Source organism: Rhinopithecus roxellana, chromosome 11 (genome assembly GCF_007565055.1).
Source record: "Rhinopithecus roxellana isolate Shanxi Qingling chromosome 11, ASM756505v1, whole genome shotgun sequence".
Classification (NCBI taxonomy): Eukaryota; Metazoa; Chordata; class Mammalia; order Primates; family Cercopithecidae; genus Rhinopithecus; species Rhinopithecus roxellana.
In genome coordinates this window covers 53,923,584-53,940,920 of record NC_044559.1, presented here as the reverse complement: position 1 = coordinate 53,940,920, position 17,337 = coordinate 53,923,584, and the positions used below count along the sequence as shown (strand labels likewise).

The window sequence follows — 17,337 nt, the reverse complement described above, 5'->3', positions numbered from 1 at the left end:
TTATAGCAATAAATGACCACATTATAAAAGAAGAAAGATTCCAAATAAATAGTCTAATGTTATGCCTCAAGGAGTTGGAAAAAGAAAAACAAGCCAAAGTTGGCAGAAGGAAAGAAATAATAAAGATTAGGTCAGAATTAAATCGAATAGAGAACAGAAAAACTGTAGAAAAAAATAAATAAAACTAAGAGTTGTTTTTTTTTGAAAATAATAAAAGACAAAATCCTTGCTAGGCAAACTAAGAAAAGTAGAGAAAAACTCAAATAAAATCAGAAATGAAAATGAAGACATTATAGTAGATACCAAAGAAAGTAAAAGGACCATAAGAGACTAGTATGAAAAACTATATGCCAACAAATTGGATAACCTAAAGGAAATGAATAAATTCCTCAGAAAATATAAGTTACCAAGATTCGATCAGGAAGAGATAGAAAGCTTAGACAAACCAATACCAAATAAAAAGGTTGAAGAAGTAAAAACGTTTCAACAAAAAAGGTCAGACCTTTCGAGGTGGCTTCACAGTTTCACACCTTCACATTTGGATCCTATGAAACATTCACAGAAGAATGATCAATTCTTCTTAAACTCTCCCAAAAAAATAGCACTAGAAGGAGTATTTTCAAACACATTTTATGAGGCCAGCATCACCTCGAGATGTAAGCCAAAGAAAGAAACAATACGAGAAGAAAACTACACAGCAATATCTCTGAGGAACATTGATGCAAAAATGCTCAACTGAATTCAACAACAACAATTAAACATTATCAAACTTAATTAAAAACAACAACAAAATTGAACATCATGAGCAAGTGGAATCTATTGCTGACATGCAGGGCTGGTTGAACATGAGTAAATGAGTCAATGTGATACATTACATTCACAGGATAATCTCAGATGATCCCCCATGATGATCTCAATTGACACAAAAAAGCGTTTGACAAAGTTCAGCATTCTTTAGTGAAACTTTTAATAGTTTAGGTATAGAAGGAAAGTTTCTCAACATAACAAAGGCCATTTATAAAAAATCCACAGCTGATGGAGGAATATTTTCCAAGCAAATGGAAAGCAAATAAAAAAAAAAAAGCAGGGATTGCAATCTTAGTCTCTGATAAAACAGACTTTAAACTAACAAAGGTCAAAAGAGACAAGGGCATTACATAACGGTAAAGGGATCAATGCAACAAGAAGAGCTAACTATCCTAAATATATATGCACCCAATACAGGAGCACCCAGATTCATAAAGAAAGTTCTTAGAGACCTACAAAGAGACTTGGACTCCCTACACAATAATAGTGGGAGACTTTAACACCCCACTGTCAATATTAGACAGATCAATGAGACGGAAAATTAACAAGGATATCCAGGACTTGAACTCAGCTCTGGACCAAGCAGACCTAACAGACATCTACAGAACTCTCCACCCCAAAGCAACAGAACATACACTTTTCTCAGCACCACACTGCAGTTATTCTAAAATTGACCACTTAATTGGAAGTAAAACACTCCTTAGCAAATGCAAAATAATGGAAATCATAACAGTCTCTCAGACCACAGTGCAGTCAAATTAGAACTCAGGATTAAGAAACTCACTCAAAACCGCACAACTACATGGAAACTGAACAACCTCCTCCTGAATGACTACTGGGTAAATAACGAAATGAAGGCAGAAATAAAGATGTTATTTGAAACCAATGAGAACAAAGACATAGCATATCAGAACTTCTGGGACACATTTAAGCAGTGTGTAGAAGGAAATGTATAGCACTAAATGCCCACAAGAGAAGACAGAGAAGATCTAAAATGACACTCTAACATCACAATTAAAATAACTAGAGGAGCAAGAGTGAACAAATCCAAAAGCTAGCAGAAGGCAAGAAATAACTAAGATCAGAGCAGAACTGAAGGAGATAGAGACATGAAAAACCCTTCAAAAAATCAATGAATCTAGGAGTTCGTTTTCTTGAAAAGATCAACAAAATAAATAGACCACTAGCCAGACTAATACAAAAGGAAAGAGAGAAGAATCAAATAGATGCAATAAAAATGATAAAGGGGATATCACCACTGATCCTTCAGAAATACAAACTACCATTGGAGAATACTACAAACACCTCTACACAAATTAACTAGAAAATCTAGAAGAAATTGATAAATTCTTGGGCACACACACCCTCCCAAGACTAAACCAGGAAGAGGTCAAATCCCTGAATAGACCAATAACAAGTTCTGAAATTGAGGCAGCAATTAATAGCCTACCAACCAAAAAAAGTCCAGGACCAGACAGATTCACAGCCGAATTCCACCAGAGGTACAAAGAGGAGCTGATACCATTCCTTCTGAAACTATTCCAATCAACAGAAAAAGAGAGAATCCTCCCTAACTCATTTTATGAGGCCAGCGTCATACATGTGCAGAATGTGCAGGTTTGTCACATAGGTATACACGTGGTTTGCTGCACCCATCAACCCATCATCTACATTAGGTATTTCTCCTAATGCTATCCCTCCCCTAGCCCCCCAACCCCTGACAAGCCCCAATGTGTGATGTTCCCCTCCATGTGTCCATGTGTTCCCATTGTTCAACTCCCACTTATGAGTGAGAACATGCAGTGTTTGGTTTTCTGTTTTTGGGTTAGTTTGCTGTGAATGATGGTTTCCAGCATCATCCATGTCCCTGCAAAGGACATGAACTCATCCTTTTTTATGGCTGCATAGTATTCTATGGTGTACATGTGCCACATTTTCTTTATCCAGTCTATCATTGATGGGCATTTGGGTTGGTTCCAAGTCTTTATTATTGTAAGTAGTGCTGCAATAAACATACATGTACCTGTGTCTTTAAAGTAGAATGATGGCTGCCAGGAACTGGGGATAGGAGATAAGGAATGAATGTTTAATGCGGAGAGTTTCAGTTTTGCAGGATAAAAAACATTCTGGAGGTAGATGGTAGTGATATTTGCATAGCAGTGTGAATGGATTTAATGTGACTAAACTGTACACTCAAAAATGGCTAAAATGGTAAATTTTATGTAATGTGTGCTTTACTAAAAATTTGTAAATAATTTTAAAAATAAAAATAAACACAATATAGTTTTATCTTTAATGAGAATTATTTATATTTAGTAACAATAGACTTACTATTATTTCTATTTTAATTTCTTCTGTGAATTGCCTTTTATATTCTTTGCCCATTTTCCTGCTGGTTGTCTTTTTTGTTTCATAGAAACATTTTGTGTAATAGCGTTTTAAAAATATTTTGATTTTTCTATCAATTCATGTTTACAGAGAAACTGAAAGAATTCTAGAAGGGATTCCCGTCCCTTCTAGAATTTATTCAGTTTTATTCTGTCCTTTTTGCTTTATAATGTTCTTTATCTTCATATGTATATGTATGTATTATAAACATTAGGTACATATATTTATAAACATTATAAATATTTAATACATGAAATATTTTTTCTGAACTGTAGAGGGATAACTTGGAGACATAATGTCTCTTTACCCATAAAACGTTAGTATTTCTTAAGAAATGATAATATATCATCACAACGCAATTACCAAAAATAGGAAATTTAACATTGACTCAACTTATCATCTACTCCATAATCCATATTCAAGTTACATTTGTCATAATAATGTCCTTTATAGATTTTTTGGGGACTAAGACTGAATCTAGGACCATGCACTAAATTTGTGGTGTTTTTTTAGTGTCTCTTAATCTGGAATAGCTAATTTATATTTCTTTTTGTGTCTTGACCTTCGTATTTTTAACACCAGTTAGTTTGTAGAATATTTTTTCAATTTGGTTTTATCTGAAGTTTTCTCATGGTTACTTTCAGGTTAAGTTACACATCTTTGGGAGGAGTATTCCAGATGTAATGTTGTGTCCTTCTCAATGCATAATGTTTTTTCAAAATATTGTGATGGCAATTTTGATCATTAGATTGTAATGGTGTCTATTATGTTTCTTTCTCTACTGTAAAGTACATTTTTTTACTTTTATAAGTCATAGGTAATTTGGGGCAGATACTTAAGAGACCATGTGAATACTCTTTAAGAGTGAGACTATTCTAAAGGTGAGACTGTCTATGGGTGAGTTTCTCACCCATTAATTTTTTAAAAAATCTATTGCAATTTTCTAATATGATCATTCTTTTTACCTTTATCAGCTGCCATTCTATTTTTAAAAAATGGCTTTTCCTTTTTCCTCCCTCTGCTTTCTTCTCCCTTTCTTCTCTCCTTTCCTCACCACTACCTCCTTTTCTTCCTTCTTTTAGTTTCATATGAGCAGAGCTCATGGATTTTATTTTATTCAACTAGTTATAATCCACTGGTACCATTAATTACTTCGATGGCTAATCTCTTTAATCTCCTTTTATCTACATTTTCCACAGCCTGTTTTGTCTTTTTAAATAAATTGTTGGCATTAAAAAACACATAGTACCCTCAACTATTTTTAAATGGAGTTGTTCATTTTCACAAATAATTAAGTTTTTTTTTTTTTTTTTGAGACGGAGTCTTGCTCTGCCACCCAGGCTGGAGTCCAGTGGCTGGATCTCAGCTCACTGCAAGCTCCGCCTCCCGGGTTTACACCATTCTCCTGCCTCAGCCTCCCGAGTAGCTGGGACTACAGGCACCCGCCTCGTCGCCCGGCTAGTTTTTTGTATTTTTAAGTAGAGACAGGGTTTCACCGTATTAGCCAGGATGGTCTGGATCTCCTGACCTCGTGATCCGCCCGTCTCGGCCTCCCAAAGTGCTGGGATTACAGGCTTGAGCCACCGCGCCCGGCCACAAATAATTAAGTTGTATGAACTCTTTGTGTATATTGAATAACAGTTCTTTAGCAGATATGTCCTTTGTAAAGATTTTCTCTGTGGCTTATTCTTTTAATGTTTTTACAGAGCACATATTTTTCATTTTAATGGAGTCTAGCTTATTCATTATTTCTTTCATGGACTGTGCCTTTGGTGTCATATCTAAAAAGTCATTGACACACCCAAGGACACCTAGATTTGTCATCTTCTAGAAGTTTTATGATTTTGCATTTTCCATTTATGTCAGCCATTGAATAATTCTCTTTTGAAAGAATCCCTGATTCATTTTAATAGAAAATAATATTTAGAAATGAAGATTTGGTGCTAGGTGTGCTCGTTCCTATTGATATGTCATTGCTTTTAGGTTCTCTGAGCAGAAACAGCTAAAGAATGTGTCTGTATAAACCTGGGGGTTCATGCAGATATTTTCAACTCTAATTCAGTATACTACAGGGTTAATCTACTCATTCCCCTTTCCATATTTCAACTTACCTTTTCCAATAATGGGAAAACATGGTGGCTGTTACCCTTAATATGTTTGCTTGTTTGCTTAAACTTAAAATGGACAAAAAGGATTACCAAGCCATACAGTGATGAAAACCAAACATATAACTAGAGCTCAATATTATTTGTAGTTCTCATTCTGGGGGTTGAATTTACATGGAGGAATGAATCTTAGTTATTATAACAGGTGAGTTTTGACAATGCCTGCAGCGGTGTAACCCACAATTTGATTATGTAACAGAACATTGCCATCACTCTAAGAAGGTTTCCTCATACTCCTTTCTAATCAAGTTCTATTAGTACACACTCCTTATAGGAAAAAAACTGCTAAACTGTTTTTCAAAGTAGTTGTACCATTTTACACTCTTACCAGCAATGGTAAGAGTTGCTGCACATTCTCATCAACATTTGGTATTGTCACTTTATAACTTTAGCCATTCTCGTGTGTGTGTGTGTGTGTGTGTGTGTGTGTGTGTGTGTGTATGAGTATCTCATTGTGGCTTTAACTTGCTATTCACTGATGACTAATGGTGAATACTGTTTACATGCATTTTCATCATTTGTATGTCCTTTGTATACCTTCTTTTTGTGTATCTGCTTTTAGAAAAAATATACTCAACTTTTATTTGTCATTTTAATATTAACATAAAAGTACTTTACATATTCTACAGAGAAGTCTTTTATAAGCTATATGTAGTAAAAACACTTTTTTCTCTACTCATAGCATGCTTGTTTGCTTAATGCTGTCTTTTTATGAGTGAAGTTTTTAATTTGATCAAGTCTAATTATCGAGCTTACTTTAATAGTTACTATTTGCCATCACTAAGGTCGCAAACATATTCTCCTATGTGTGCTTTAAGGTGCTTTATACTTTGGGATTTAAGATTTAGGTACGTGATTCATCTGGATGTCTGTGCACGATTTGAGATAGAATTCAAGGTTTATTTGGTGGTTACCCACAAATCTGTGGAAGTCGTGCTGTATGTGAACTACTCTGCCATTACTGCAAGTACATTTCCTTCTTTACTTCTCTTTTGATATTATTTTTTACCTCTTTTCACATTCACATCTATAAGAATGAGTAGTCTGACATGTTTTTCTTTTAAGTTTTAAGCTTCAGGATTTTCTATGATTCTTTCTATCATTATGGTTAAACATATTTTCCTAATTATTCTTCTAATTTAAATTGTATTTTTAGCCTTAACTCTCTAATCCAGAGTTCTGTATATATTGTACAACAGGAGTTCAGTTTCTTTTCATTTTAGTTCTTGAACACTTCATCTTTAATCTTTAAAATTTATTAAATACAAATATATTTCTTTAGCTCTCAAAATTTCTGATTTTAATTGCATTATGTAATATATGTGTATGTGTGTGTGTATATATATGTACACTTTGGAATTTGATATTTTAATATAGTAAATGATATTGCTATGTCTCAATACTTTTTCAGGTCTTGTTATAAGTAGCCAACAATTAGAATTACAATTTTTTTTCAAAAAGGCATTGTCCTTTCTTGTTATATTTATTTCTAAATATTTTATAATGTTTACAGTTTCTGTGCTAGTAAATTTTGATTCTCTGTATCTACTCATCTGTCTCTTTAGTTTTAGGGGCAGTGGTTTGCTCTGTGACCTCAGTTCTCATATGGATCTAAGTGTGGTCAGCTTTTTTGTTACTATGTGAATGGAAGAGATGACTTCCAAGCTCTTTACATGCCAGACAAGAAGTCGTAGTGTAGTGTTTTCAAGATTCATCTATGTTTTAGCATGTATCAGCACATTATTCTTTTCTATTAATGGAATAGTCTGTACCACATTTTGTTTATCCATTCACCAGCCGGTGGACATTTGGATTGATTTGGATTGTTTTCACTTTTAGACTATTTTGAATGATGCTGCTATGAACATTCGTGTGCCATTCTTTTTGTGGATATATATTTTCATTTATCTTGGATATATACCTATTAGTGGAATTGCTGGGTTGTGTAGGAAATTTATGTTTAATTTTTAGGAAGCTGCCACACTACTTTTTAAAGTGGCTGTACCATTTTACCATCCCACCAGCACTGTGTGAGTGTTCTCATTTATCTATGTCCTTGCCACCATTTGTTGTCTTTCTTATGATAGTCATTGTTGCAGGTATGAATTTTTGATATTTTTAAACAAGAAATAATGCATATATACATGGTTAAAATGCAAATGATGTAGAAAAGTATACAATTAATAATTAAAATCACTTTTCCTTCACCAAATCCCGTCTCAAAAGATAACATCTCAAGCTTTTTGTATAACATAAAGACAAAAATGTTTAGAGCAATATGCATTCTATGCTGAAAGTCAGATATATATTTTTATATGTACATATATAATTATATTCAATTATAAAGATATAAAGATATTAACATAAATGTGTATATAGTTTAATATAAAATGTATATTTATTATTATTTATTAAAAGAAATCACACATCTTTTCTGCAACTTAACTTTTTTACTTCAATAGCTTTGTGGGGGTACAAGTGGTCTTTTGTCCCCTGGATGAATTGTATGGTGGTGAAATCTAGGATTTTAGTGCACTCATCACTTGAATTGTGTGCATTGTACCCAATAGGTAGTTTTTCATCCCTCACCCACCTGTCATCCTCTCCCCAGTCTCCAGTGTCCATTATAACACTCTGTATGCCTTTGTGTGCCCATAGCTGAGCTGTCACTTATAAGTGAGAACATGTGGTATTTGGGTTCCGATTTGAGTTACTTCTCTTAGAATAATGGCCTCCGGTTCCATCCAAGTTGCTGCAAAAGACATTATTTTGTTACTTTTTATGGCTGAGTAGTATTCCGTGGGGTGTGTGTGTGTGTGTGTGTGTGTGTGTGTGTGTGTGTATGTATGTGCATATATAAATCTTTTATATATACACACATCAACATATCTACACACACACACATATATGTATATATATATATACACACATACATATCCTCACCACATTTTCTTTATTCACTCCTCATTGCTTTTGGGGTCTTAGTCATAAATTCTTTGCTTAGGCCAATACCCAGAAGAATTTTATGTAGGTTTTCTCCTAGAATTTTTATGGTTTCAGGTCTTAAGTCTTTAATTCATCTTGAGTTAATTTTTGTACATGGTGAGAGATAGGGATCCAGTTTCATTCTCTACATGGGGCTATCAAATTTTCCCAGTATCATTTATTGAATTGGATGTTGTTTTCCCAACTTACGTTTTTGTATGCTTCATCAAAGATCATTTGGCTGAAGTATTTGGCTTTATTTTTGGGTTCTCTATTCTGTTCCATTAGTCTATGTATTTACTTTTATACCAGTACCATGCTTTTGGCATCTTTGTCATGAAATCTTTGCCTGATCCTATGTCTAGAATGGCATTGCCTAGGTTGTCTTCGAGGGTTTTTATGGTTTGGGATTTTACAGTTAAGTCTTTAATCCATCTTGAGTTAATTTTTGTATAAAGTTTAAGGAAGGGGTCCAGTTTCCATTTTCTGCATATGGCTAGCCAGTTCTCCCAGCACCATTTATTGAACAGGGAATCCTTTCCCTATTGCTTGTTTTTGTCAGCTTTGTCAAAGATCAGATGGCTGTGGATGTGCGGCCTTATTTCTGGGCCCTCTATTCTGTTCCATTGGTTGGTGTGTCTGTTTTTGTACCAGTACCATGCTGTTTTGGTTACTGTAGACTTGTATCATATCTTGAAAGTCTTTCCGTATCAGCACATCCAAATCAATCCAATTTTTTTAAAGTCCTTTATATTTGGATCTGTCATAGCTTATGAGCCTCTGTTAAATAGGCACTTTGGTTGTTTCCAGTTTTTTTCTATGTAACAAACAATGTTGCAACAAAGATTATTGAAATCAAGAGATATTTTATGACTCCATCTTAGTTTCCTTTAGCTTAAAGATGAGTCTTCTGCCTAAAATGGACTTGCTGTTATTTACTCCCTCATACTAAGTTCATTGGTCCTTTTGTTGCAGTTTACAAATTGGCCTCTCATTTAAAACTGACTGATTTTTTGAAGAACCATAGGCATATTAAGTATATATATTTTTTCGTATGCCAAAACACAAAATTCCAGTGAATTGGAACTTTTTGAATGTCTCCATTAAGACTTCTTAAAGTGTGGTCTCTGGGCTAGCAGCATGGGCATCGCCTGGGAACTTCTAAGAAATGCAGTTTCTTGGGCCCCAACCCCAGAACTGCTGAATCAGAAGCTCTGGGTTCAGGTCCAGAAATCCATTTTAGTAAGTTGTGTGAGTGATTCTGTTGCTGGCTAAAGTTGAAGAACCATTATCTGTATTTATACTGCTCCAAGTTGAGAATGTCACAGCATCATTTCTATAAAAACAATAGGTAGTTAGATTTATATACCACTTTCCATTTTCATTGTTTATATTATTCATATGTTGTTTTCCATGATATCATGTACAATAAAAATTATATCAACTAAAGTAAAACTTTCTTTCAATTAACACATAACTTTTCTTTAAAGTGTTACATACTGCTGCCCGAAAATCTGTACCACACCCATACTTTTGAGAATGAAGCAAATTCTGAGCAAGATAAGCAACATGACAAATTTGGAAATGCAGGAAAGGAAACTGCAAGTATAGAAGCCTTTTGAAAATAACACTGACTCGTGTGGATGGTGCTTATTGAAAAACAGCTGGAAATACAGTGGATAAACAGGGTAGGCCCAGATCATAGAAGGCCTGAAAAGGCAGTGGTGAGTTTGAAAGTTTCAAATTACTTTATTACTTTTCTTTTCAATTTAAAAAAGTTATGCAATTATCTTTTAAATCACAAATAATAAAAATACTCACCCTATTCAAAATATTAATTTTTTTGAACAATGCATAACCAACTTAGAAAAAGATGTAAAAAATGTATGACAATAACCTGATAATGTGTTAAAGCATATTCTGTAGAATTTGTAATGGCACAAAATACAACTGCTAATAATTTTAAAGATGTGATTCTTACCAATCAAATGTTTTATAACACTAAAATATTATTTGTAGCTGCATTTTTACTATCCCCTGAAGAGCATAAATATTATTGGCTATAAAACTGTCCTAAACCCAATCTGGGTTATCACTGACATAGATATTTAGACTTGCAGAATATTCTTTTATGCCTTAAATTTTCCTATTTTTCCCCAGCAAGAATCAGAGGAATGAGGAGTAATATTAATCTAAATATTCTAGAGTTATGTTTCTGCCAAAAATAATAAAGAAAATTGGATTTTTTTTTTTTTTTTTTTTTTTTTTTTTTGAGACGGAGTCTGGCTCTGTCGCCCAGGCTGGAGTGCGGTGGCGAGATCTCAGCTCACTGCAAGCTCCGCCTCCCAGGTTTACGCCATTCTCCTGCCTCCGCCTCCCAAGTAGCTGGGACTACAGGCGCCCGCCTCGTCGCCCGGCTAGTTTTTTGTATTCTTTAGTAGAGACGGGGTTTCACCATATTAGCCAGGATGGTCTCAATCTCCTGACCTTGTGATCCGCCCGTCTCGGCCTCCCAAAGTGCTGGGATTACAGGCTTGGGCCACCGCGCCCGGCCGAAAATTGGATTTCTACTCAAACAAAATAAAGTGAAATAAAATGACTGAAATAGTTTCCATCCTTTATAATCTCCCATTTTAAAGATATTATTTACATTTTATATAATAACAAAAAATGAACAATTTACATGGTAAGAAAAACTCATGAATTCAGCATAATGAAACTGTCGAGAGAAAATAAATGGAGGAATTATTCCCTAATGATCAATTATTCTCTAAAACTGTGAAAGATCCCAGAGGTAACATGAATGTGAACTATATCAATAACTCTGGTGAGGGTTTGGGAGAGAATATATGCAGAAATGAATAGCAGAATTGTTACTGCAAGTTGCCGATAATTGGGGTATGAATGAAGTGGATTTTCTTTCTATAATTATTTTTCCAACGTACGTTTTAGTTTAGTATAGAAGACTACCTGCAATGGATGGTGAATGTTAGGGTTATCTAAACTAGATCCAATCCAGCTTCTCAGTTTGCCCCTACGAACTACGTGGATAACAATACCAGCTGTATCTTAATTCCCATTAGTTAAGTCTGGGATTCAGCAGGCTTTTCTATAAAACATTGAGGAAGTTTTATTTTGACTGAAGCGCTGCCTTTATAGAATACTTATTTGATTAAATGAGGTAATGTATTTTCTAAATCGGTACTTTTCAAGCCTAAATACAAAATAGAATTCACCTGGGGCTTTTAAAACCTACCAATTTTCTGCTTCGCATCCCCAGACCAATTAAACCAGATTTGCTGTGTGATTCTAATACGCAGCCAGAGTTGAGAACCATGGAGCTTATTGTTTGAAGAGGACACAAGGGAAATAAACTAATGCCCAAGCCCATATGCAAATGTTTGCAGTTGATTTTTTTTTTTTTTTTTTTTAATCCAGGTCCTGTACCTACTGGTAGAGGAGACCCAGTTAATAGATTCAAGCTATCTTGGCTTCATTTAAATATTCCTCCTTCTACCTCTTTTTCATGGCAATTATGACTCCTCGTGGCAGCACTTTTCAGTAGAACGTTTTGTGATATAAAAATGTTCCACACCTGTGCCCTACAGTATGGGAGGTATGAGTCATATGTGGTTCTTGGGCTCTTTATATGCGGCTAGTGTGACCGGGAATCTAGATTTTTAATTTTACCTACATTTGTTAGTAAATAATCCTATGTGGCTTGTGGCTCCCATATTGAACTATGCAACTCCAGAATTACCAGTGATCCAATAGCCACCAGGACCTGGGAAGACAGTGAGCTATTCAGAGGGATATACAGGAAATCTTCCTGCTTTTATTAGCAGAAATAGCTAAATATAGCTCCCTGGAGAAGTAGAAGCAGGAATAGTCTAGTTTTGGGGTAAAATGTAATACTTTTCCAGGAGAGCAGGATAACCCTTAATAGTGAGCAGGGGATGCCAGTTTCAACCAATAACTCTAATTAGCTCAAATTAGGCCAGAATCAGGGCAAATGTGAATAGGGTCTAGGGTCTTTGGAAGACTTTGGCTGCCATCAAAGACAAGGCTAGTCCCAGATTATGAGGTAGTCAGATCTAAGAATGAATACTTAATGAACCCTGGAAATTCAAAAATTCCTTTGGTTCTATTGTGAGAAACCCAATAGCTGACAACCTGTTGGAGATCATATGAATGCTTTAAATAAACTGAATGACAACAAGGAGTATTTCTCTAGTCTTTTGAATGTGTTTTTCTTTTGATTGATCTAATGATGGTGCTGCTAAAGACAAATCCAAACTGCTGAAGCCAAAAATTAATGGGAAGTCTGTTTTGGTATATAAATTAGGATATTATCTTTATCAACAAGCGCTGTCCAGAAAGAAAGCAGTGGAAGAATAGTATTTTATTCATAAAATGTATGGGGCCATTCATGCTGTTAAGGCCATTCAAATTGGCAAGCGGTCCCTCTCGCACACCATTCTTTACTTGTCACTATCTCTATTTTTTTTTATTTATTTATTTTAAGTTCTGGGATACATGTGTAGGATGTGCAGGTTTGTTACATAGGTAAACGTGTGCCATGGTGGTTTGCTGCACCCATCAACCTTATCCTCATCCTTTTTAAATTTTTATCAAGTTTAATATAAATATATATGTTTGAAATAGTAATAAAAAACAAAGAATTGAATTGCATCCGTAGCAAGACAACCTTCCTCATACATTAAAGAGGTGTTCAGAAAATTCCTTACAGTATCTGCTAAATAAACATGTTTCACAGCTTAGCAAATACCATATGATTGCAGCATCCATGATTTGAAGTAAAACAGCATTTGCTTTCTTCTGCTGGAAGTCGTTGTTCGGGGCAATGTGCATGTTCTTAGACCTACAGCCTTAAGGAAGGGCGTGGGGGTGGCTCAGTGCCTGGCCCCAGTGCAAACACTTCCAAACCCCAAACAGTGAATCAACCAACCAACCACACAAACATCGAACAGTTGTCTTCTTTGAGTTCTTCTTGATCGAATGGAGGCTCAGCAAGGACTGCTGGTTAGAAGGTACATTAACAGACTTTGGAATGAGGATAATACCTTAATACCTAGGTATTAAGCCTCACATGCATTAGCTATTTTTCCTGATGCTCTTCCTCCTCCACCCCCCATAGGCCCCAGTGTGTGTTGTTGCCCTCCCTGTGTCCATGCGTTCTCATTGTTCAGCTCTCACTTATAAGTGAGAACCTGTGCTGATTGGTTTTCTGTTCCTGCATTAGTTTGCTGAGGATAATGGCTTCCAGCTCCATCCATGTCCCCGCAAACGATATGATCTCATTCCTTTTTATGGCTACATAGTATTCCATGGTGTATATGTACATTTTCTTTATCCAGTTTATCACTGATGGGCATCTGGGTTGATTCCATGTCTTTGCTATTATAAATAGTGCTGAAATGAACATACATGTGCATGTATATTTATAATAGGATGATTTACATCCCTTTGGGTATATACCCAGTAATGGGATTGCTGGGTCAAATGGCATTTCTGGTTCTAGATCTTTGAGGAATGGCCATACTGTCTTCCACAATGGTTGAACTAATTTACACTCCCACCAACAGTATAAAAGCGTTCCTATTTCTCCATAGCATCTCCAGCATCTGTTGTTTCTTGACATTTTAATAATCACCATTCTGACTGGTGTGAGATGGTATCTCATTGTGGGTTTGATTTGCATTTCTCTAATGATTAGTGATGTGGAGCTTTTCTTCATGTTTGTTGGCCGCATAAATGTCTTCTTTTGAGAAGTGTCTGTTCAGGTCTTTTGCCTGCTTTTTAATGGGGTTGTTTTTTTTTTTTCTTTAAATTTGTTTAAGTTCCTTGTAGATTCTGTATATTAGACCTTTGTCAGATGGATAGATGGCAAAAATTTTCTGCCATTCTGTAGATTGTCTGTTCACTCTGATAATAGTTTCTTTTGCTGTGCAGAAGCTCTTTAGTTTAATTAGATCCCATTTGTCAATTTTTGCTTTTGTTGCAATTGCTTTTGACATTTTCATCAGGAAATCTTTGCCCATGCCTATATCATGAATGGTATTGCCTAGATTTTCTTCTAGGATTTGCAGTTTTGGGTTTTACATCTAAGTCTTTAATCCATCTTGAGTTAATTTTTGTATAAGGTGCAAGGAAGGAGTCCGGCTTCAATTTTCTGCATATGGCTAGCCAGTAATCACAGCACCATTTATTAAACAAGGCATCCTTTCCCCATTGCTTGTTTTTGTCAGGTTTGCTGAAGATTAGATGGCTGTAGATGTGCAGTCTTAGTTCTGAGCTCTCTATTCTATTCCATTTGTCTATGTGTCTATTTTTGTACCAATACCAGCTGTTTTGGTTAAGGCTACACTATCTCTAATTTAAATCAAATTGTTAGTGTCCTAAACATTCAGGAGATCAGATATCAACAGAAGTGACTAGTAAGATAATGTTACCATTTGATGCCATAGTACTTTTTTAGAGACAAAAATCCCATTTTCTTTTTCAAGAAGAACGTGTGATTACTTTGGGGGAAGGTTTGAGGAACTTCTTTTCTCCCTTTATAAGTTGGTGGCTAACATTTTGCACAGGGGCCATGATTCCAGGTGCAGAGACAAAAGGTATGTTCACTGGGGAGTTCCTAGGTACCAGGTGATTATAGAGTTATAGTTATGATGCAGGGGCAACTGCCCTACTTCTGATTTTAAAAACGGTTCTCAATATGTTGTGTTCTTATCTAAGTGAATGAGCACTGGGGTGGCAAATAAAATTAAATTTTTAATAGGTTGTGGGCATTAATTATAACTTACAGGATATGAATTTTCAACAAAATTATTGAGCCATCGGGCCAAGGAATAAGTGGTGTTGATCACTCAAATTGAGGGAACTCATAACTTTTAACTGAGTGAGATCTTGGTGCACGAAGCCTGAAACTTTCATTTATCATTGTTTAAATCTAAAGGCAGGAACTCCCACTCAGCATTTCACTGAGACAAAGACTGCAGTCTCTGAATTCACAGATTCAAACTTAGAAAAGGCTTTTTGATTGTTGTCTTTTCCTAACCCTTTTATCACCTTCCTAGACAGCCAGTCATGTACCAATATTGCAGATGGTAAGCTTACAGGCTGGGTGCTCATGGTCAACATGTCTTTACCCACCCCCTATACCCCACAATTATAGGCATAATTTGCTTGCAAAGAGCACAGAATTCTCAAACCCTTCAGTTTGAGCAGAGGTCACAGTGGTAAAAGGTATGTGTGGATACAGTCTCACCTGTGAGATCTCATGTTCTCATAGTTAAGCCTATCAGTTCGGAGCACACATTCATCATTGAGGATCAATGACACAAGTTTATGTCCTTGCTTAAGGACATAAAGCTCATAAGTAACAGATAAAGGATGTGTAACGAGACGAGTGGACTCTACAGACAACGAGTTTAACCTCTAGTATATACTCCATCACAAGGACAAAGTCCATAAGAGCCAGTCTCATAATGTTGTTAAATTTTTGACACTTGATAAACATGGTAAGGAAGACTTTATTAAAGACCATTGCAATAGAAGAGGGAGACTCAACTCCAAGTATAGCAAAGAAAGCTAAGAATTTATAGACAAAGAGCAGAGTGAAGGGGTCAGCAGATAGAAAATTATTAAGAGGAGACATCAAGTGTAGAGGGATTCTTGCTTAACTGGCCTAACAAAATTCTTCTTAGAGGCATATTAAGGACTTAGACATTAAGGGCAAGGGGTTAGAAACTTGGTTAGATATCAAGCATGGGAGATTCTCACTAAACTGACTTAGCAGGATTTTTTGCTTAAGACAGGCCAAGGCCAAGGCCAAGGCCAAGGATGAGGCCTAGTTGAGAAGAGGGCTTAGAGAAGCCTAACTAAAATTTGAACAAGGAGGGAGTCATTGTCAATGTTCAGCTAAAAAGAATATTTTAGCATTGAAAGATCATTGACTTCTGAAAAGAGCTCTAGATAATATTTTGAAAAATGCCTTTCAATTAGTGGAAAATATGCCTCAACATCAAGACATGTACAAGACTGAACATTTCAGAAAGGTTTGTATGTGTGTATATTAGAAGTTGAGGCCGGGCGCGGTGGCTCAAGCCTGTAATCCCAGCACTTTGGGAGGCCGAGGCGGGTGGATCACGAGGTCAGGAGATCGAGACCCTCCTGGCTAACACGGTGAAACCCCGTCTCTACTAAAAGTACAAAAAACTAGCCGGGCGCGGTGGCGGGCGCCTGTAGTCCCAGCTACTCAGAGGCTGAGGCGGGAGAATGGCGGGAACCCGGGAGGCGGAGCTTGCAGTGAGCCGAGATGGCGCCACTGCACTCCAGCCTGGGCGACACAGCGAGACTCCGTCTCAAAAAAAAAAAAAAAAAGAAGGTGAATCACATAAAAAATTACAATTACTTGTTGGTTTATTTTCAGAACGTCTCTTTACCATATGGAACAATTTTGAACTTCTAAGATCAAGCCTTTCTGTTGCTGAGAGAAAGAAAGGAGCTCTGTGTTGAGGTTCCAGCTTGCTTCTATTCGCCAGTGTCCCTGTAGTGCTTTCTGGTGTGATGTAAAATCAATTAAACAAAACTTGTGCTCTGCATGTTTTGAAAATGTATGGTTCTTTAAATGTCATATTATTTGCAAGTCTATTCTGTATGATCCTCTAATAGAGAAAAGTCACCTCCATACATTTCTTACACTTCCAGTTAAAGGAATTTAATTTTAAAAAGAGAATATCTTGCTTTACTTTTTTTCATATTAAAACTAGAAATGTATTGAAGAGATCAGAACAAAGTATTTATTTATATAACATTTATTAAACCTAGTGAGGCTACAAAGCAATTTAGGTGAACTATGAAAGATATTGTTTATAAACTCAAAGAACTATGCTGTTTGGAAATGTTTTCATGTATATTAAGTTTAACTGATACTAGTTAAAATGATAATTACTTCACTGACACTAGT

At 35.7% G+C, this 17,337-nt stretch overlaps 1 protein-coding gene across 1 annotated transcript in view; it reads left to right on the top strand.

Moving 5' to 3' along the window:
- The window catches only part of CCDC7 (coiled-coil domain containing 7), a 502,976-nt gene extending 485,993 nt beyond the window's left edge, over positions 1-16,983 (top strand). The window contains exon 43 of the mRNA XM_030940622.1: positions 16,801-16,983. Within this exon, the coding sequence (XP_030796482.1) occupies positions 16,801-16,886 (86 nt within the window). The 3' untranslated portion in view covers positions 16,887-16,983. The remainder of the gene's footprint in view (positions 1-16,800) is intronic.
- The last annotated feature ends 354 nt before the right edge of the window (positions 16,984-17,337 follow it).